Below are 22765 nucleotides of genomic sequence, written 5' to 3'. Positions count from 1 at the left end.
CTCTATTCCACTTTTCCTTCACAAGGTTGCATTCAACAGCCCCCACATTTTGCTAATGCAACAATGCACATAATTAAGTTATTTAAATCTTCCATGATATATTGATGTTACCACTTAGAGCTATTAACTTCTTTCTTCAGAATGCTGTCAGAATAATACACAGGTTTTTTGAGTGTTATATTTTCATTAAATTTTAAGACTAATTGAGTTTCCCTCTTGATTGCTATAGTGACCCATTTATTACTCTATAGTGTGTGATATACTCTCCACGAGATTCTGAGCTTCATTTTATTGTAGTTACATAGAATTTAATTAAATATTTAATTTTTCTAAATTTTTCAATGTATTTGCATTGTGATGTAAAATATGATATATTCCAGAGAATGTTCCACAAGTTGCTGAAAAGTGTGTCTTCTTCAATGTTTTCATTGAATGGAAGTTGATTTTCTTCGTATATTATTATATAAGTTATTGTGGATATGAATGGAGAAAAACTAATAGAAAGAATGTAGTAAGGCTGGTTATTAGTATTAAGATCATAGAGAGAAATTATCCAGTGGGTAAATGCAGATGTAACTCTAACAACCCAAAAAAGGTCAGAGGTTTGCTTCATAGACTGAAGAGGGAGAGGTAAAGATATGCTATTGGGCAACATAGAATACCCCAACTTTCAGGATTCTTTAGAAAGGACCCTGCACATCAGGCCCAAGAATATTTTGTGGAAAGAAAAAAGCAAAATGAAGGATTAAGGAGATATTAGTGAAAAGCAAAAAACAAAACAAAGCAAAACAAAAACAACAAACAACGCAAAGAAAGAACAAAGCAGAGTCTAGAAGACCTGCAACTTTTAGCTTTCTAATATAACATTTTGAAAATCATCTTCTGAGGTCTTCTTCAATTTCTTTCTTCAAAGATTTGAAGTCCCTGTCATACAGATCTTTCACTTGTTTGGTTAGAGTCACATCAAGATACTTTATATTGTTTGTGGCTATTGTGAAGGGTGTCATTTCCCTAATTTCTTTCTCAGCTTGTTTATCCTTTGAGTAGAGGAAGGCTACTGATTTGCTTGAGTTAATTTTATATTCAGCCACTTTGCTGAAGTTGTTTAGCTATAGGAGTTCTCTGGTGGAGTTTTTTGAATTACTTAAGTATACTACCATATCATCTGCAAATAGTGATAATTTGACTTCTTCCTTGTATCCTTTGACGTCTTTCTGATATCTAATTGCTCTAGCTAGAACTTCAAGTACTATATTGAATAAATATGGAGGGAGAGGGCAGCCTTGTTTGGTCCCTGATTTTAGTGAGTTTGCTGCACCTAAAGAAATGTTCAACATCCTTACTCATCAAGGAAATGCAAATCAAAACAACCCTGAGATTTCACCTCACACCAGTCAGAATGGCTAAGATCAAAAACTCAGGAGAAATCAGGTGCTAGAGATTATGTGGAGAAAGAGGAACCCTCCTCCACTGCTGGTGGGGTTGCAAGCTGGCCCAAGGTCTCTGGAAATCAATTTGGCTGTTCCTCAGAAAACTAGGCATGATACTACCGGAGGACCCTGCTATACAACTCCTGGCCATATACTCAGAGGATTCCTCTGCATGTAATAAGGATATATGCTCCACTATGTTCATAGCAGCCCTATTTATAATAGCCAGAAGCTAGAAAGAACCCAGATGCCCCTCGAAGGAGGAATGGATACAGATAATGTGGATTCCCCAGCATGTAATAAGGATATATGCTCCACTATGTTCATAGCAGCCCTGTTTATAATAGCCAGAAGCTAGAAAGAACCCAGATGTCCCTCGATGGAGGAATGGATATAGAAAATGTGGGTTCCCCAGCATGTAATAAGGATGTATGCTCCACTATGCTCATAGCAGCCCTATTTATAATAGCCAGAAGCTAGAAAGAACCCAGATTTCCCTCGACCGGGGAATGGATACAATAATATGTGATATATTTACACTATGGGATACTACTCAGCTATTAAAAACAATGAATTCATGAAATTCTTAGGCAAGTGGGTGGGACTAGAGAATGACATCCTGAGTGAGGTGACCCAATCACAAAAGAACACATATGGTATGCATTTACTGATAAGCAGATATTAGCCCAGATGCTCAGAATACCCAAGAAAAAAGTCATATATCAAATGATGTCCAAGAAGAAGGTAGGAGATACCCCTGGTCCTGGAAAGGCTCAGTGCAACAGTGTTGGAGGAATACCATGATAGGGAAGCAGGAAGGGGTTGATTGGGGAACAGCGCAAGGGAAGACGGCTTATGGGACTTTCGGGGGGGGGGATTCCAGGAAAGGTGAATTCATTTGAAATGTAAATATGGGATATATCAAATGAAAAAAAAAGAAAAAGAAAAAAAAAAGAAAATTTTCTTTTCCCATTTCAAGATTCTCAAATCTATTTGGTAGTTAGCTACTCACTCTTGGCAAGATCCAATCTTTCATCTCTAGGGATTATTTAGGAGATAAATTGTTTAAGAGAGATTGTTTTTTTGAATTTGTTCCAAATATTCTAAAAAGTAGCATATCTGTTAAAAGCAGAGATGATGTAACGAGGGTACTAGGCTGTGTTGCAAATACAAATAGAAGAAATACTTTTCTACTTTAATGACCCAAGAGGTTTCTGAAAGTTCAAATCTGCCCGAGCTGGAGTTTTCATCATTTTGTATTTAGTCCTTGAGGCACCATAGTTTTGCTGAATTCATTGTTTAAGGAAGTCTGTAGAGGGTCTGGCATCTTCTACACATAGACCACATGTTTTAAATGAGGAAGAAACTAGCTTCAGGTAGAATCTGCTCAAAGGACTGAAAGACTGCAAACTTGGGCTTTCACTCACAGAAAGCATCTATCACAGTGTTTCTGAGAACTGGAGTAACAGTCTTGATGAGTTGGGTACCCGGTATCTTTGTGAGGCACATGGGTGCTAATTTACGTCTTAAACAAAAGCCTTTTGATAGATTCAGTGTAATTTGCTGAAAGATAATTTTCCATAATTTCAGTATTACTCATTTTGTATTTATTTATGTAATTATGAAATATGCTGGGCAAGTTAATTTCTATTTATTACATTGACGTTTTATATATTTGTACAAGCATAGCATATCATTGACTTTGTATGCTGATGTTTTTCCAGATTTTGAAGATTTCCAAACACCTTTTCAGTAAGTTTTGACATTATGGTTCAATGTTCCTTATATTTTAGGTATTTATTTGTATAATACTTAGACACTTCTCTGAAATATTGAGTATAGTAGTGATATTAAAATGTGTTTGTTATAGTAGTTTGGCACTCTTCCTACATCTAAGCAAAACCATAATTTATCATGTCTTCTGAGAAAGCACATGGATATATGATGTATTTGTAGGAAATCCAGTAATAAACAGGCTCTTAATTTATGGCAATAATAAGACTCACAACATTAATTTGTGACAGGTAAGTTTTGTAGCTAAAAATTAATGTGGGATATTGAAACATAGCTAATCAATTAAAAGTTGTGAAAATGTCATTAAGTGCTTCTAAATAGAAAATATTAAGGCAAAAATATATAAAAATAATTAAAATTAAGACTACATATTTGTTATAAACCCTAAACTGTTATGGTTTTATTTTCCATTTTTGCCAATGACAATGAAAACAGCTTTCATGTCGTAAAAACCCAGTGCTTCTGGTATTTTTATTGTATTTTATGAGACATTAATTTTCATATGATGTTAATGAAGATATATGATTATATTTAGATATATTTCAATTTGAAAATTCAAAATTTCTCAGTATTTCAAGTATTACATACATGATAGCAAAATTTAATTAAGTTCCAGTAACTATATGTTAGCTTTTGTCTGTTTCTTAAAATCTTTCCTTAAAAAACTGTTAGTATGTCTACATATAAAAATTCATAGTGGATTGCATTCTCTGTATAGATTATAAATTTGTTATTGTATAATACTTTATATAATGTTTTATAATTCATTTTAATTTTCAACATAATAAATTATCTAAGAAAACATTCATACAAATTATCTATGCATTTTGAGCTTTGGCACCTACCCCATTTTTTCCTATTTTCCCTGTTTTCTGTCCCTTCTTCTTTCAGAGTCCTTTAGTTTCCCTAGAAAGTCTCACTTCCACTTTTAGATCTTCTGTACATATCTATGTTAAATCTATTTTAATCTCTGTTAAATCTAGAACACAAAGCGAAATAAAAAATGTTATGCTTGTGTTCATTAAGCTGATATCAAATCACTTAATATGATTGTTTCTGGTTATATCAATATTACTGAAAAATTTAATATCATTTTTCTATATAGCTTCAAATAACTTCTTGGTTACAAAGAGTCTTTTAGAAATTATAAGACTATTTTTAAATCTATTTTTCCCATCAGTTAATTTATTTATTCACTTTATACCTGAATCACTGCCCCCTTCCCAGTCTTAATAACTATATTAAATCATCAGTTTTAAGAATAGTATTAATGACAGCTTAAACTGAAAGCAGCCATATTATTCTTTCAGATTTTATAATACAGTTTGAGAATTTATAATACAGTTTATACAAGTGTAAAAATGATGTAAAATAGTCTAAGAACTCTATTTTTACTCAAATATATAAATAATTACAATGACATTTAGTCTTAATCTAATGAAACTAAACTTTATTGAAAACATGATATCAATATTATTAATAAAATTTGAAAGGTTAAAAGGAAATGAATGAGGCAAATTGATATAAATCATATTATATCTGTGTTTACTACAGGCCAGTTCTTTTCAGAATGAGGGCTGAAGGACTTGTATAGATCTGGCACAGAAAAGGGTGCAGGAATGCAGCAGAAGGTGCATCACAACAGCTTTTAAGAAGACTTTAACTCTGCATATGTCCTCCACAACCAAGTCCACACACAAAGAATTTATTTTTTAAATCAAAACAAAATAGATATCGTCACAAGTAAATTTTGGTTGTACTTATACACAATGAAATGACAACATCTAGAGATATAATTTAGTCAAGTCCAAGTACTCACAGGATAGTCCAGGTCAAATAAAAATTAAATCAAAACAAAACAACAAAAACAAAACCCCCAAAACAAACAAACAATTCTCCAGAGTTGTGTGAAAATTCCCATTGGATCTATAATTGTGCAAACAATTGATATTGGCAATGATGAAATGGTAGAACTATAATTCTAGGAAAACATTGAAAGAATTGCTGTAAGCAGCAATATGTTAAATAACATTGAGATTATTTGAAACAGTTTAAATCTTTCTTGAAATAAATGAGATAAAGTTGAAGAATAAAGTGTTTTTGAGATTAGTGGGGGCATTTCCAATAGTGCACTATTGCAGACTATGCTAGTTATACAGGAATATTAGGAAATACATGTAATATTCTGTAAAATATCTTCTCATAGTGCCAGCTCACAATTGGCTTTATGTAAGTTGTCACAATTAGTTGAATACATCGTCTGTGAAGGATACTATGACTTCTTTGAAGATTAAAGATGACATTGTATTAATTCTTTGAGAATTTCATACAATATGGCATGATAACATTCACCACAACTCCTTCATACCTCTCCACCCACTCATCATTTTATTACAAAGATGCTTTGTTAAATCATTAATTCCAATTTGTGTTACTCACCTTCTTTTGGAGTGATGCCTGTATTATTGTGTAGTAGACCTACTGGGGGTCATACCGTCAAAAGGTACTGAATCCCCTTCTCCTGTCAGGTATCAGATGCCCATAGATTATCAACAAGTGATAGCATTTCTTGGTCATCTCCTCCTCTTCATGCTGAATTTTGACTGGCTTGATCTTGAGTAGCTCTTTTTAATATTGTCACAATGGATAAGAGTTCCTACATGCAATTCTGTTTTGTCTGGAAAATACTATTCCCTTGAAGTTACCATTATTACTGATTCTTAACAATATTTCTATTTTTGCTCTTCTGAGAATATCCAATAATGTTGGCAGGAAGGATATAATATAATATATCTTACTAGGGCTCACCATAGTCTCTCATTCCCTTAGGGAATTCAATTCACCAACAACTCCAAAAGTGGTAACACATTCCTGATATTGGGATTTTCAATTGTTAGGATGTGGTATCTACTTTAAAAAGGAACTATTCCTCCTTGAATATTAATGTTTGTTTGAATATAAAGTGTATTTTAAATATTAATTATTGAGCTAACTCTGTTTGTTCTTCTGTAGAGATATGCAGAGTGCTGAGATAGAAATGTATACTTTGAGACTTATTTAACAGAAAATGATAGATCTCTTTGCAAGAAAAACTGAATAGACATTTGTTAAATGCTTTTCATGGGCACACTATTGTATAAGGTAATAATGAAAATGTGCTTTTGAATGGAATGGATTCAAAGCCTTATTTAGAATTTATAGCATGTCCTTTTCTGAAGTTTTATTGAAACAAGATAGATGAGTAAATGGGAGAGACTAACAATGTCACAGAATTTGTTCTCCTGGGTCTCACTCAGGATCCTGCTGGGCAAAAAGCACTGTTTGTCATGTTTTTGCTCATGTACATTGTGACTATTGTGGGCAACCTGCTCATTGTGGCCACCGTGATTGCCAGCCCCTCCCTGGGCTCCCCAATGTACTTCTTCCTTGCCTTCCTCTCACTCATGGATGCTGTTTACTCCACTGCCATCTTGCCCAAGTTGCTTACAGACTTACTTTGTGATAAGAAGACCATTTCCTTCACAGCTTGTTTGGTTCAGCTTTTTGTGGAGCACTTATTTGGTGGTGCTGAGGTCTTCCTTCTGGTGGTGATGGCCTATGATCGTTATGTGGCCATCTGCAAGCCACTGCATTATTTAACTGTGATGAATCAACAGGTCTGTATCTCACTTTTGGTGGTAGCCTGGGTTGGAGGATTTGCGCATGCTCTGGTTCAAGTTCTGTCTGTATATAAACTTCCTTTCTGTGGACCTAATGTCATTGACCACTTTGGCTGTGACATGTATCCATTATTGGCACTTGTGTGCGCTGACACTTACTTTATAGGCCTCACTGTTGTTGCCAACAATGGAGCCATGTGTATGGTAGTCTTTGTCCTTCTTCTATTTTCCTATGGAATTCTCTTAAGCTCCCTTAAGACTCACAGTCAGGAAGGGAGGCGCAAAGCCCTGTCCACCTGCAGCTCCCACATCATGGTAGTTGTCCTTTTCTTTGTTCCCTGTATATTCATGTATGTTAGACCCGTCTGCAACTTCCCTATTGATAAATCTATTTCTGTTTTTTATACAGCTATTACTCCCATGTTGAATCCTTTAATATATACATTGAGAAATTCAGAGATTAAAAATTCCATGGGAAAGCTCTGGTGTAAAATGATAAATATAAATAGAGTAAGAATTTTTGAATGCTAAATGTGTTATTAATTGGAAAGAAAAAATTATACATTTTAGTAGTGTCTGTTTCAAGTTCTAAATTGGTAACAACAGTTGAAATTGTTAGATTAATTTGTACTTTTGTAAAAATAATGTGTAATATACTGATGTTTGTTATTTTCCCTATTTTCTTTATGACTACTGAAGTTGACTACATTTTCATATGTTTGTTGGACATCCCACATTACCAGTTTCTATGAAATGCATATTTACATTTTTTCAAATTTCCAATAAATTATTTTTCTATATAACTGGGTTTCTGGAAGTTTTATGAGTTCAGTCACTAGGTATTAATATTTATATGTACCACAGAGTTTTTTCTAGTTTGGTTTTATTATGCTATTATCATTAATCTTAACAAATATTAATTAAACATCTCATTTATTTATTGTAAAATAATTTTCATTAAATATTTTTAAAAATTTCTAAAGGAAACAATGTTTTTTAAAAGTTATGTGTTATTTTGAAGTTTAAAAGTTTACAGAGTGGTAGAATTCACTTAGTTTGCCTAGGTTCCATCACATATCATATATCATTTCATTGTGGTTGGAAAATCTAATCTACTTTCTAAGTTATTGATTATTTTGATACATATTTCTCATTATCATGATATTTTTGCCTTTTTTGTTGCTTTATAAACATTATTAAAATTTTAAAGATTTACTTCTCTAATGTGATGATATTATATATTTATCATCATATTATTTATTATAGTAAGTTTAACAAGTTATACACTGCTATGTATCCAGTTTCAATTAGGTTAACTGATCATTTTTAAATAAATACTTTATTATTATATATCATCAAAGTAGTTTTTGAACTGTAATAACAAAGTTTTTATCCAATATTTTTATTTAAACAATATTTTCAAACATTAAAAATTGTTTCAGAAGATGACAGTAGTATAATAGATTTATTTGCATGCATTGTAGGTTTTTTGAATTTTGTTACATTAAATGCATATACATCTGGAAATTGAGATCTTTACTATATGAAATTTTTGACACCATATAAAATCCTTTCATTTCAGTTCCTTTGATTCTTCAGTAATCCTTTTCTTCTTTTGTTTACATTATATTTTTCCTATGGTTTATTTATGTTTACTGCCTTTTAATCAGAGTAGTCTTAATTAAATCAAAAACGTTCATGTTATATTTTCTAAATGGCTGTGTCTAATCTTTGAGTAAAGTGAAACATTCTTTATTGATGTTCCCGTATTCAATGTGTTAGATTTTCTATTAATTTTTAGATCACTGTAAACAATATTATTTGAAATAGGTTATTAAACCAATAATTTATTTATAATATTTATGACACAAGTTACATTATTATATTATTGCTTTAATTAAAGTTAGAAAACATAAATTAGTGACTAAAAATATTTCTTGACCCGGTTCTTGTGATTCTCATGGTATCTCTCTATAAGAGGGTATGTATGGTCATGACAACCTGTATGCCAGTGTTGCATCGGGAGTACAAATTTTCTTTAGAGTAATTAAAAACTATTTACAAAGTTTCTTCATTAACAAGGAATTAAGTGTGTTTTCTAGACATAAACCCTATGTTGAAAGCTGTGATCTATACTGTGCAAACATCAGTGAAAACAGGGGTATAAAGAAGCACTACTAAGGAAAAGTTAGGACACATAAGTGAGCCACTCCCCATAAGAAGAGACTTGAGGCAAAGGGGGAGGAGAGGGTATGGAATGGGGGGGGGTTGTAGGAGGGTAAATGGGAAAGGGGATATGAAGAAAATGATTAATAATTATTTTTATTCTGAAAAAAAGAAGAGACTTAACTATTGGACACAGGACCTTTGAGTTAGAAATTCCCATTTGATCAGAAAAGAAAATCCTGCTTCATAATATTCAAAACACTAAATATACACAACAAAAAAAGAATATTAAAAGCTACAAGCAAAAAAATGCTGAGTAACATATAAAGGCAGACCTATCAGAATTATATTGACTTTTCAATGGACTCTAAAAGCCAGAAGGCCTAGACAGAGGTATTGTAGACTCTAAGAAACCATAGATGTCAGTTCATACTACTTACTATGCCCCCCAAAAACTTCTAGTTATCAAAGATGGGGACAATATTCCAGGGGGAAAAATAAATTTAAACAACATTCAATCCATATATCCAGCTCTCCAGAAAATACTAGGAAGAAAACTCCAACCCAAGCAGTCTAACTATAGCAAAGAAAGCCCATGAAATAAATAACCTCCCACTAGTAGACCAAAGGAAAAGAAGCATACACACTACCACCACCACCACCACCACCAACAACAACAACAACTAAAAGGATAAAAAAAAATACAGCCTAATTCTCTAATGACTTCCAAAAGTCAGAAGTTTAGAAAACCTCTAAATACCTCAAGTTCTAGACCCAGCTCTTTGTTAGAAACTAGGTGAAAGATCACATTCCTTGAGCCCGCCCTTTGTTAGGAACTAGGCAAAAAGGTCTTGAGTACATAATCCTGGTCCTGAAAGACAATGGGAAATGAGCTAACTAGCTGTAGCTATGGACCTCTGAGAAAATAGGAAACTGATTGGTCCACAGAATGTGGGCTAGGATAATCCAAACTGATTGGCCTAAAAACTATGGAATGGTACAAATCAATTGGCTCACACTATGTGGGCTTTATTGCAAACCCATAAAAGCTGTCCCGATACTGTACTCAGGGTTCCACAGTCCTCTACCCCTGCATGCTGTACAACTCTGGACCCCAGAGCCCCTGGTATAAAAATCCTCTTGCTATTGCATCAAGACCATTTCTTGCAAATGATATGGGTGTTGCCTTCTGAGGCATGGGATGCTGGGGCACCCAGCCAGTGTCTTTGTTCTGAGTGTCCTGAGTGTCTGTCCTGCACTGTTTTCTGAATCTGAATCTGAGGAGACGTGCGCTTTTGGTGGGCAGCTGTCCTCTCAGACAGTGAGGACCAGAGGACCATGATCTGTAGACATGCTCAGAGGACCACAGGCTGCAGCCCTGGCAGACATCCCAGCAGGTTTGGGGAACTCAAGGGATACCTGGAAGATTCCCATGTGGGTGTCAGAGAGGACATGGTAGTTCTACTGAATTGGAGAACTTATCCTGGCTGTCTGGTTTTCTGATCTAGCTCTGTCTGTCTCGGTGGAGATAAATACTTGTCAGTTTTTGTTTTGTGTGTCTTTGTATACGGTTTGACCATTGGACAGATACCATGGTTTGTTTTCTGTCTGTCTCATTGTTTGTCAAAGTCTGAGTCTGTAAGCCTGTCTGAAAATTTCGGTTTTGCTTGCAAACATCTGGAGCACGGAGAGACTATCTAGTGAGGTGAGTTCGACTGGCAACAGTACAAGATTCGAGACTATTGGAGGCTGGAGGAAATTTTAGACCATGGAGAGAGCTGAATAAGGCTCTTCTCCATCTGTAAATAGCAAAGCAGTAACTGCAGGAGCCATGTTTTGCTGAAATCTGGTTTATCTGGTTCCTGCAGTGTTTGCAGGGGTACCTGATGTCTGAAACTGGGCCCCTCTAGGAGAAAATTGTATATTGATTTTCCTTGCTCTGAGTTCTTAAATCTAGAGGCCTGACAGTGGCAGGGTCAGCTCTCTATGTGGTGTTGTTTTGTATCTTGTTCTGTATTCTTGGACTTAGACGGACGACATTGTTTAGACTTTAGACCGACTGAAAAGCAACTCTCTTTCTCTGTGGCTCAAAAATCAGGTCATGTGACTCAAGTGCACCAACTTAAAACAAAAGGAGAGGCAAAATATTTGGGCTCTGATGCCCCCTGTTGGGGAAAATAAGTCTTAGCAATACACTCAATGTGGCAGGTGTGAGAATTCTGGGTTTAAGTTTGTCAAGCTGGTTTATTTCTTTTATTTTAAATTGTTTAGATTATTATGATCGATATGATGTTAAACCTTGTGGTTATATTGTTCCTCTGGGAGATATGTCAAAATAAGGGAGACATCCAAAAGACTAGATTCTAAAATATTAAGTGAAAAATCTGTCTTTGTGATACTAAAATCTTGTTTTGAGATTTATATTACAGAAAATGCCACTCCCTTCATATCTCAACAGCCATATTCAGATTGAAGAAATTTTCTTTCTAGAGAATATAGAAATGGTCAGAATTAAAATGGGGAGAAAATAAAATTAATTATAGAGACATAATTTCATTTGATAAAAATCTTTATAATTGTTATTAAGTTCAAAGCATAAGTTCTTATTTGATACAGATTTTATTTTGAAACAAAATTATGGTTTTTGTTGGTATAAATATTAAAAATTTAAAAGTACAGAATTGGAGCACCTAGGTGGCTTTGTCTGCCAGCCCGCCGAGCTCAGGAAGCTGTGGAAGGAGAGAAGCCCCGCAGCCATATTTGCTGTCTGCAGGGACACAAAAGGATCACTAGGTACTGTAACACCCTGCGCCTTAGATTTCTGGTGGTGCAAACCGCCAGGGGTCTGCCTGCACTCAGGAACTGAGCACCTAGGCGGCTTTTGTCTGCCAGTCCGCTGGGCTCGGGAAGCTGTGGAAGGAGAGAATCCCCACAGCCATATTTGCTGTCTGCAGGGACACAAAAGGATCACTAGGTACTGTACCACCCTGAGTCTTAGATTTCTGGTGGTGCAAACTGCCAGGGGTCTGCCTGCACTCAGGAAGTGAGCACATAGGCGGTTTATCTGCAAGCCAGTCCATCTTAGGACCTGTGTCCTATGTGAGAATCGATAGAGGGAGTGACCCCCACCACAACTTCTTCCCTCCATAATAGAGTAGACAGAGAACACCTGGTTGACCTTGACAACCTAAGTATAGCATTGCTTGAGGCAAGATTGAGAAGGGCTCCAAAGGCACAAAAGAGGAAGCCAGCATATCAGTAATCTGTGCCAGAAGAAACCCAGTCATCTAGTGTTGCAGAAATAACCTTAAAGATCCACAGTAGATTGAAGCTCCAGCCAGTGACAATAAGACCATCTAACTCCTGGGAGAGCCAGATGGCTAAAGGCAAACGTAGGAACATTACTAACAGAAACCAAGGCATTATGGCAGCATCTGAACCCAATTCTCCAACATTAGCAAGTCCTGGATACCCCAACATACCAGAAAAACAAGATTTGGATTTAAAATCACTGGTCATGATGCTAGTACAGGAACACATGAAGGACATACTTAAAGAAATTCAGGAGAAAATGGATCAAAAATTAGAAGCCCTTACAAGGGAAACACAAAAATTATTGAAAGAAATTCAGGAGAATACAAAAGCCAATAAGGAGGAAACGCAAAAATCACTTAAAGAAATACAGGAGAACCTTGATCAACAGGCAGAAGTCATGAAAGAGGAAACACAAAAATCGCTTAAAGAATTAGAGGAAAACACAAACAAGCAAATGACAGAACTGAGCAAAACTTTTCAGGATCTAAAAACAGAAGTAGAAACAACTAAGAAAGCACAAAGGGAGACAACTTTGGAGATAGAAAACCTTGGGAAGAAATCAGGGACCATAGATGCAAATATCAACAACAGAATACAAGAGATAGAAGAAAGAATCTCAGATGCCGAAGATACCATAGAAACCATGGACTTAACAGTTAAAGAAAATGCAAAATGCAAAAAGCTTGTAACCCAAAATATCAAGGAAATCCAGGACACAATGAGAAAGCCAAATCTGAGGATCATAGGTATTGATGAGAGTGAAGATTTACAACTTAAAGGGCCAGCAAATATCTTCAACAAAATTATGGAAGAAAACTTCCCTAACCTAAAGAGAGAGAAGCCCAGAAATATACAAGAAGCCTACAGAACTCCAAACAGACTGGACCAGAACAGAAATACCTCCCGTCACATAATAATCAAAACCCCAAATGTACTAAACAAAGAAAGAATACTTAGGGCAGTAAGAGAAAAAGGGCAAGTAACATATAAAGGAAGACCTATGAGAATTACACCAGATTTCTCACCAGAGACCATGAAACCTAGAAGATCCTGGGCAGAGCTCATGCAGACTCTAAGAGAACACAAATGCCACCGAGACTACTATACCCAGCGAAATTCTCAATTACTATAGATGGATAAACCAAGATATTCCACGACAAAACCAAATTTTCACAATATCTTTCTACAAACCCAGCCCTACAAAGGTTAATAGGGGGAAAGCACCAGTACAATGAGGGAAACTATACCCTGGCAAGAGCAGGATATTAAGCTTCTTTCATCAAACCCAAAGAGGATAACCACACACATATAAAATTAAAATCAAAAATGTTAGGTGTAGGGTTCCATAGCTGCCTGCAGCTATTACGAAGTGGGTTTCTGGAACAGAAGCTGAGGAACAAATAGGGAAGAGGGGCGAAAAGAAGTACGGCTAAGACAATATTCACTGATCAAAGCCGGAAACTTTAATGGCGCCAGACCTTTTAACAGTTTGGGCAAACGCTTCCCCCCCCAGACTCCAGGCTGAGTTCTGGTGGAAGTTGTCTAGCTTCTCTTGGAGCTCCTCATCTTGACTGCTCCGGCAGCTGGGTGGGTCACCTGTTTAATTCAGGAATTCCTAGACCTGGAGGAACAATGAACTTAACCTTTACTTCTAGCTCTTGGCCCTAGGTGGAGCAGGATCCTGGCCATCTGGGAGAAGTTAACCTTGACCAAAGTCAAACTCTGACCAAGTGCATGACTGCCCCAATATGGCTCTGTACATGTCCTCCCTTTTCTTATTAATTAGAACACGAGGAGGTAGAAAACAAGCGGATAAATATCCTTCATAAGAAGGCGGGCCTTAACCAGGAGGGGAAGCATTGACCGTAATTCCTCTTAAATATTGTATAACGTCTTTTTCAGAGGAGGGGTAATAGGCTCCCTTATTATTTTAAGGACAGCCTCTCGACGTTAACCCCTATGCAATTAGGTGTACTTCCTGGGGACTCAGAAGCAGAAATTCACCTCCCCATGCGGTGCTTTGCCTCGCAGGTCTCACTGGTACCCATGTTTGTTCTTAAACAAACACACATAGATCTGAGTTCTATGTGGCTCCCTCTTTGGAGATCCACTTGTGTAAGTTTTGAAGCCGGGGGGGGGGTCTGCAAGTGTCTTTAACAGACATGCAATCTCTCCATCCAGGTGAGCCTGGGTGGAGACAGCCAGTCTGCTTAACAAACAAGGTCAAGAGTTAAAGGTGGAATAGGATTAACTTGTCCCTGAAGTATCCAATTCAGTTGCAAATTAACAACTTTAAGGACCCAAAGCTTGGCCTCTAGGGTGGGAGAGGTAGCCTTGTGTATCAAGAGATATGCTGTTACTTCTCAGGAAAAGTGGAGACTATATGTTAAATTAACACAGCTGGCTGAAGATTGTTAGCCATCTTCAAAATTGGAATCTTCAATATTGGAATTATTTCTAGACCAGTCTATGGTTGAGTCAGCTGAACACAGTGAGAAGAGTCATTTTAACTCTTCTTTAGATTAATTTTTCCTAAGCTAGCTTAACAGTCTCTATGTTCTGTCCCACAAAGTCTAAAAGCTTGAAGCTAGGCAATTTATCTAACCTGGGACATTTGACAATTGAGGTAAGTCAAGAACATATACCCAATATAGCTCTTATGTTACCATGGTCTGGGCATTCAGCAAGCACACAGTCAGCATATCTTCTGCAGCATTCTTTGGAAAAAACATAGGGGACATGTCTTCTCCCCCAATATTAAATCAGGATCATGGCATATGTCAATAAGTGAATTCCTTCATTTCACCTAGACATCAATATGCCTAATTACAAGATGTCATATACATTTAGCAAGGAGTTTTTTGGCATCTAAATTTTAAAAATTTCTTAAAAACATGTAAGCATAATATAAATGATATGCACAGGGACACGATTTCCCCTCTCTTCTCTCTTCCAAGAAGATATTGTTTTATTAATTTAAGTTGGAACACAAAGTATAACCCATAACATAGGCAATAACTATGTAATTATATAAAATAAACATAGCATTTTTAGTTGTTTTTTCTGTTAGAGTAGTTGTAACTAGACAGCCTAAAAATGAATCATTAGTCACATGCACATATTTTTTAATCTTCTAAATTAGAAATATGAGTATCATTTATCTGTAATAACTAAGTCCTCTAGGATTAACACCATTACGTGGTAGAGGTAGAAATTGAGGACATCAAGAACAAATCTTTATAATTTGGTGTGCACAAAATATAAAATTATTTCAAATACCTAAAGGACAGTCATTTAGAGAACATATCCTTTGTTCTTAGAATTTTGAATCACATTTGTATAAACTGTAGAAATTAAGAATTAGCAGTATTAAAAATGGACCAATTTTAAGCAATTATAAACCATGAGCTATATATATCTACTATTATTAAAAGCTTGACTTTTAACATCTTAAAAATAGCTGTTATAGCACCCAATTCAGGTATCTGTGTTGAAGCAGGGAGAAACTTAAAGGAATAAACATGTGATCTGATAGTACAAATTATCTTTTGGATAACAATTATTAATTTTGCCTAAAAATGTTTGTCATGTAATAGATCAACCATTAATAATAAATTTGATTGCTGCTTGAATCAAGGAACAAATGTTTCCTACCTTGAAAACAGAGGTTTAAGACCTTCTGTGGCAAGCTTAAAATGAGGTAAATATATGATAAAGCCAATTAATATATTCTAACAACCTTTGAAAGCCATTTACCTAAAAATTCTAAAAGTCCATAGGAGCAAGGGCCTGTAACAAACATTCCATGAACATTATACACTGAACATTTTAAGATCCTAACTTCTAGTATTGAAACAGAAACAAAACATTTTTTTGTGCCCTAGGATCCACCTTTAGTCCTTGGCAAGGACTTGATCTGAGCCTTTTATCTAAGACCAGACCCAAACCTGCAAGGACGTTTTCAGGATTAAACAAAAGAAACCTGTAATTCCATGGTCAAAGGAACCTACTTGATATCAAATGCATTTCCACAGAGATCTCCTTTTTAATCTTGGAGGGTTAAATTTTGCTCCTACCATTGTAGCCTATAAACTTGTAGAAAAGTGGCAATGGGCCTCTAAAACCCATAGCTGTATCACTCTCAAAATTATCATAATTACAAAATGTTAACAATTATGAGCCTGTAAACTGAAAACTGTAGCCAATGACACACTGATTTTTATTGTAACTCAATGTTTTCTTGCAATATTAGAGCACAATTGTAATTTTGGAAGCAAATCTCAATTTTAAACAATCTAATTTCTTTAAAATCAATGGCAAATACATATTTACAGCACAAGGTTTGTCTGCCAGTTCTTATGTTCAAGTGTATGACAGTGTAACTTATTAAAGAGACATTATTTTAAATCTTAATCTTCATTAAGTCCAATCTCCAGGTCAAGATTCACATGAAACACCATGTCAATTTAGGAGCATCTTAAAGGCCTGTATTTCCTGGATTGCGTCATGTCACATGTTGTTTAAAAATGGCGACTACCCTAAACTACCAGCTTTAACCTAACTTTTGTTAACAACATTATACCTTTTAAATAATAACCAATTAATTTATAACTCTTTAGTCAAGAAATGTAAAGCCTTATACCATTAAAACCAATTAGAAATAAGTATAAAGCGACTACATGAATTTCACAAGCCAAACCAAGGTCTTCCCAAATCTTGAGGCTTCTGGGCTTTTAAAAGCGGCTTTTTCCCCAGCCATGCTTGCCTCTTGGGTGAGTGAGCTGCGCTGCTGCGGCGCGCCTTTAAATCAATCTCTACACAAACTGTGGCTGGCTCAAGAGGTTACCAGCAGATGAAATCCTTACCAATTTTTCTTTTTAACATGAAACAGTCATTCACACAAAGACACAGAGAGGACATAAACATACACATAGACAAACAGTCGGTGCACCGGGACAAACACGGAAAGATACACAGAAAGTTAAGCGTGCTTGTTAAGCAATTGCATCCATTTTCCTCTTTAAACAGCTCTTAGAGGCTCTGGACATATGCCTATTTTTAAAACCCCCTTCTTTTTCACCGAAATCAGCTCTTACGAGCTTTGGGCAAATGCCTACCAAATTCCTTCCCCATATTTCCCTATCTTTTCAACCCAAGCGGCCACTGTGCAGGTCAACACAGTTTGCTTGAAAAACCCGTATCCCTCTGCACTCACAACGATAGACACAATTTTCCACTAGCGCTAGTTTTGACCTCTATGTTGCTTACCGTGTGGATACCATTCCTTTTCACCTTTTCTGCGAAGCTTCGCTGGATAGGGTTACCTCAGGAAATTCTCCCGTACCAGGTTGCCCCACGTTGGGCGCCAATATGTAGGGTTCCATAGCTGCCTGCAGCTATTACGAAGTGGGTTTCTGGAACAGAAGCTGAGGAATAAATAGGGAAGAGGGGCGAAAAGAAGTACGGCTAAGACAATATTCACTGATCAAAGCCGGAAACTTTAATGGCGCCAGACCTTTTAACAGTTTGGACAAACCCTTCCACCCCAGACTCCAGGCTGAGTTCTGGTGGAAGTTGTCTAGCTTCTCTTGGAGGTACTCATCTTGACTGCTCCGGCAGCTGGGTGGGTCACCTGTTTAATTCAGGAATTCCTAGACCTGGAGGAACAATGAACTTAACCTTTACTTCTAGCTCTCGGCCCTAGGTGGAGCAGGATCCTGGCCATCTGGGAGAAGTTAACCTTGACAAAAGTCAAACTCTGACCAAGTACATGACTGCCCCAATATGGCTCTGTACAGTTAGGAAGAAATAACCACTACTCATTGATATCTCTTAACATCAATGGGCTCAATTCCCCAATGAAAAGACATAGACTAACAGACTGGTTACATAAACAGGACCCTAAATTTTGCTGCTTACAGGAAACACACCTCAATGTCAAAGACAAAAACTACCTTAGAGTAAAAGGCTGGAAGACAATTCTACAAGCAAATGGTCCCAGGAAACAAGCCGGAGTTGCCATTCTAATTTCAGATAAAATTGACTTTCAACGTAAAGTCATCAAAAGAGACATGGAAGGTCACTACTTGCTGGTCAAAGGTAAAATCCAACAAGAAGAACTCTTAATCCTGAACATCTATGCCCCAAATACAAGGGCACCCTCATTCATAAAAGAAACTTTACTAAAGCTCAAAGTACACATTGCACCTCACACAATAATTGTGGGTGACTTCAACACTCCACTTTCACCAATGGACCAATCAGGAAAACAGAAACTAAACAGGGAGACAATGAAACTAATTGAAGCTTTGAACCAATTGGAGTTAACAGATATATATATAGAATTTTTTATCCCAAAGCAAAGAATATACCTTTTTCTCATCACCTCATGGTACCTTCTCCAAAATAGATCATATAGTTCGTTATAAGACAGACCTCAACAAATATAAGAAGATTGAAATAATCCCATGCCTCCTATCAGATCACTATGGAGTAAAAGAGTTCTTTAGTAACAGTAAAAACAACAGAAAGCCCACATACACATGGAAACTGAATAATATTCTACTCAATGATACCTTGGTCAAGGAAGAAATAAAGAAAGAAATCAAAGATTTCTTAGAATTTAATGAAAATGAAGGCACAACATACACAAATCTATGGGACGCATTGAAAGCAGTGCTAAGAGGAAAACTCATAGCTTTGAGTGCCTTCAAAAAGAAATTCGAGAGAGTTTACACTAGAAGATTAAAGGAACAACTGAAAACCCTGGAACAAGAAGAAGCTAATTCACCCAGGAGGAGGAGAAGACAGGAAATCATCAAACTCAGGGCTGAAATCAATCAAGTAGAAACCAAGAGAACCATACAAAGAATCATCAACAAGACCAAAAGCTGGTTCTTTGAAAAAATCAACAAGATAGATAAACCCTTAGCCAGACTAACCAAAGGACACAGAGAAAGTATCCAAATTAACAAAATTAGAAATGAAAAGGGAGATATTACAACAGAAACCGAGGAAATTAAAAAAATCGTCAGATCCTACTACAAAAACCTGTACTCAACACAACTGGAGAATCTGGAGGAAATGGACATATTCTTAGACAGATACCAATTACCAAAATTAAACCAGGACCAAATAGACCATCTAAACAGACCCATAACCCCTTAAGAAATAGAAGGGGTCATAGATAGGCTTCCAACCAAAAAAAGCACAGGACCAGATGGTTTCAGTGCAGAATTCTATCAGACCTTCAAAGAAGACTTAACACCAATACTCTTCAAACTCTTCCACCAAATAGAAACAGAAGGAACACTACCCAACTCCTTCTTCGAAGCCACTATTACGCTGATACCAAAACCACACAAAGACCCAACTAAAAAAGAGAATTTCAGGCCAATTTCCCTTATGAATATCGATGCAAAAATACTAAATAAAATTCTTGCCCACCGAATCCACGAACACACCAAAACGATCATCCACCATGATCAAGTAGGCTTCATCCCAGGGATGCAGGGATGGTTCAATATACGGAAATCCATAAATGCTATCCACTACATAAACAAACTCAAAGAAAAAAAACCACATGATCATTTCATTAGATGCTGAAAACGTCAAACCAAACGTCAACCAACAGACTGGGAAAGGATCTTAACCAACCCTAAATCGGACAGAGGGCTAATATCTAATATATACAAAGAACTCAAGAAAGTAGAACCCAGAGAACCAAATAACCCCATTAAAAAGTGGGGTACGGAGCTAAACAAAGAATTTTCACATGAAGAACTTCAGAGAGCTGAGAAACACCTTAAGAAATGTTCAACATCATTAATCATTAGGGAAATGCAAATCAAAACAACCCTAGATTTCACCTCACACCAGTCAGAATGGCTAAGGTCAAAAACTCAGGAGACAGCAGGTGTTGGCGAGGATGTGGAGAAAGAGGAACACGCCTCCACTGCTAGTGGGATAGCAAGATGGTGCAACCACTTTGGAATTCAGTCTGGCGGTTCCTCAGAAAACTGGGCATGTCACTTCCTGAGGACCCTGTTATACCACTATTGGGCATATATCAAGAGGATTCTTCAGCATGCAATAAGGACACGTGCTCCACTATGTTCATAGCAGCCCTATTTGTAGTAGCCAGAAGCTGGAAAGAACCTAGATGTCCTTCAACGGAGGAATGGATACAAAAAATGTGGTATATTTACACAATGGAGTACTATTCAGCCATTAGAAACAATGAATTCATGAAATTCTTAGACAAATGGATGGAGCTGGAGAACATCATACTAACTGAGGTAATCCAGTCTCAAAAGATCAATCATGGTATGCACTCACTGATAAGTGGATAGTAGCCTAGAAACTTTGAATACCTAGGACATAATTCACAAATTAAATGATGTCCAAAAAGAATGGAGGAGTGGGCCCTGGTTCTGGAAAGACTCAGTGCAAGAGTATAGGGGAATTCCAGAACAGGGAAGTGGGAAGGAGTAGATGGAAGAATAGGGGGACAGAAGAGGGCTTATGGGACTTGCGGGGAGTGGGGACCCAGAAAAGAGGAGATCATTTGCAATGTAAATAATAATAAATAAATAAATAAATAAAAATACAGGATTTACACCCAGTTCTTTGCTGTCATTATTACAGATCTGAGATGTTTAAGCCTGTGAGTTTAGGGCCAAATAGAATTATAAGGCTCTGAGTTTATTGTTAGGGTGTTTTCTAGGTTTAAATCAGAAATAGCTGAAGACAGTTTAACAGACAACAGTCCACATTACTTTACATAGATAGTTGGTTTTAAAAATGTCAAAAATCCATGGAATATGATGTTTAAGTCTTAGAAGCTGTGTTAAGCTTTCTATGTATTTTCAGTTAATATTGGTTACTCTTAGATTTCTGATGGGGTTGAAGACTGTTAGTCTCATAAACAGCCTAGGCTGTTTATTCTTGAGAAAGCTGATATAGATTTAAATAAATGATTTTCAGGTGACATAAAATGTAAAGCCAAGACAAGAGTGAATTCTTACAGTGTTAATTCTGACAGTCTTTTAAGACAATACAGATGAAAAGGTTCTGTTTAATTGACAGGGATAATAAACTAGGTGTTATGTCTATTTTATAGTTTATAATTTACAAAATGGCTACTAGTATGCTCAATTTATATTTATATTTTATACAGGAGTGGAGCATGAGGAGACTTGAGACCACCTACTCTGATACCACGGTAGCTCTCTCACTAAGGGTATATTTTTCAAGAGACTAGTTAATCTCTTTGAGACTGTTTTATTTGTAATACAGGAAACCAAAAAGAATACCCCCCTCAGACAAAAGGTAAGAGTAACCTGAAGGACCAACACCAGACTCCATTGGCAGGTCTTGAGGGCATGGTAGCCCACAAATTTGACCAAGGTATGTAAGGTTAAGCAGGGAACAGATGAGTCACCTACAGCCTTTCTAGAGCAGCCCACAGAAGCATTCCACCATATACCCTATGACCCCAGGCTAGAAGGATTTAGTGCAGGTTGTTAGGAAAGTCTGTAGAGAGATTTAGTGCAGTTTGCTGAGACAGGGAGCCAGAGAAGGAGAAGAAACAGAGAAAAAGAAAGAAAGGAAGCTACAGAGAATCCTGGCTATAATAGTTAGAAAAAGCAAAAAAGAGAGACAGAAAAGGACCAGTGTGCATACTGTAAGGAGAGAGGCCACTGAGCCAGAGTGTGCCCTAACAAATAGAAGCCAGGGGAAGTAATTCCCAGGTTTTGGGAAAAGTGTCCCCATAGGCAAAGTTATTATTCCTGAGTAAAGACAATGACTATGGGGACATGGGGTTCTGATCACCTCCCCCAATCCAGGATAACTGTAAGAATGAAAGAAAAATCTACTCAGTTCTTAATGGACACAGGGGGCTCAACACTTGGTCCTCTAAGCCAATGGCCCTGTTTCCAAGAAAAGATCTTGGATCCAAGAAGCCACTGGTACCAAAAATGTATTCATGGACTACCCGAAGAACAGTGGACCTAGGGATGGGATGGGTAGCCCATTCATTCAGGGTCACCTCAGACTGTTCCTACTCTCTGTTGGAACAGGACATACTTTCTAAAATGGGGTGGGGAGCAGATATACTTCCTGTACTAACTGGCGGATAACTGGTCCAAAAAGTGAGGCTGACCTCTGCTGAAAAGTTGCTACAGACAGGAGCAGTTTCCTCCATGAAGGTCAGAGACAAGCAGGTGCTGCTATGGTAGATGGCACAAATGTCATTTGGGTAGATGAATCCTTACCCCCTGGCACATCAACACAGAAAGTGGAGCTAATTGCTCTCACTAAGACCTTGGAACTTGGAACCAGCAAGAAAATCAACAGCCACATGGATAACAGGTATGCCTTTGCCTCAGCCCATGATCA

The 22765-nt window shown here is 36.7% G+C and overlaps 1 protein-coding gene across 1 annotated transcript; it reads left to right on the top strand.

Annotated features, from left to right (window-relative positions):
• Positions 1–6469: 6469 nt before the first annotated feature.
• Positions 6470–15210, top strand: LOC127684420 (olfactory receptor 4A5-like). Its single transcript, XM_052181348.1, has 2 exons — positions 6470–7368; positions 15099–15210. The coding sequence occupies exons 1-2, from the start codon at positions 6470–6472 to the stop codon at positions 15172–15174; spliced, it is 975 nt and encodes a 324-aa protein (XP_052037308.1). The 3' UTR covers positions 15175–15210.
• The last annotated feature ends 7555 nt before the right edge of the window (positions 15211–22765 follow it).

Source organism: Apodemus sylvaticus, chromosome 5, assembly GCF_947179515.1.
Source record: "Apodemus sylvaticus chromosome 5, mApoSyl1.1, whole genome shotgun sequence".
Classification (NCBI taxonomy): domain Eukaryota; kingdom Metazoa; phylum Chordata; class Mammalia; order Rodentia; family Muridae; genus Apodemus; species Apodemus sylvaticus.
The sequence above is the reverse complement of the archived record's forward strand: the minus strand, read 5'-3'. Positions and strand labels throughout refer to the sequence as shown.

What these genes read in the sequence shown, in the direction of transcription:
- LOC127684420 (XM_052181348.1), top strand. Translation starts at nt 6,470, where the DNA reads ATGGGAGAGACTAACAATGTCACAGAATTTGTTCTCCTGGGTCTCACT. An exon ending in AATTCCATGGGAAAGCTCTG is followed by an intron (nt 7,369 to 15,098) that starts GTGTAAAATGAT and finishes GAAAAAACATAG; the next exon opens with GGGACATGTCTTCTCCCCCA.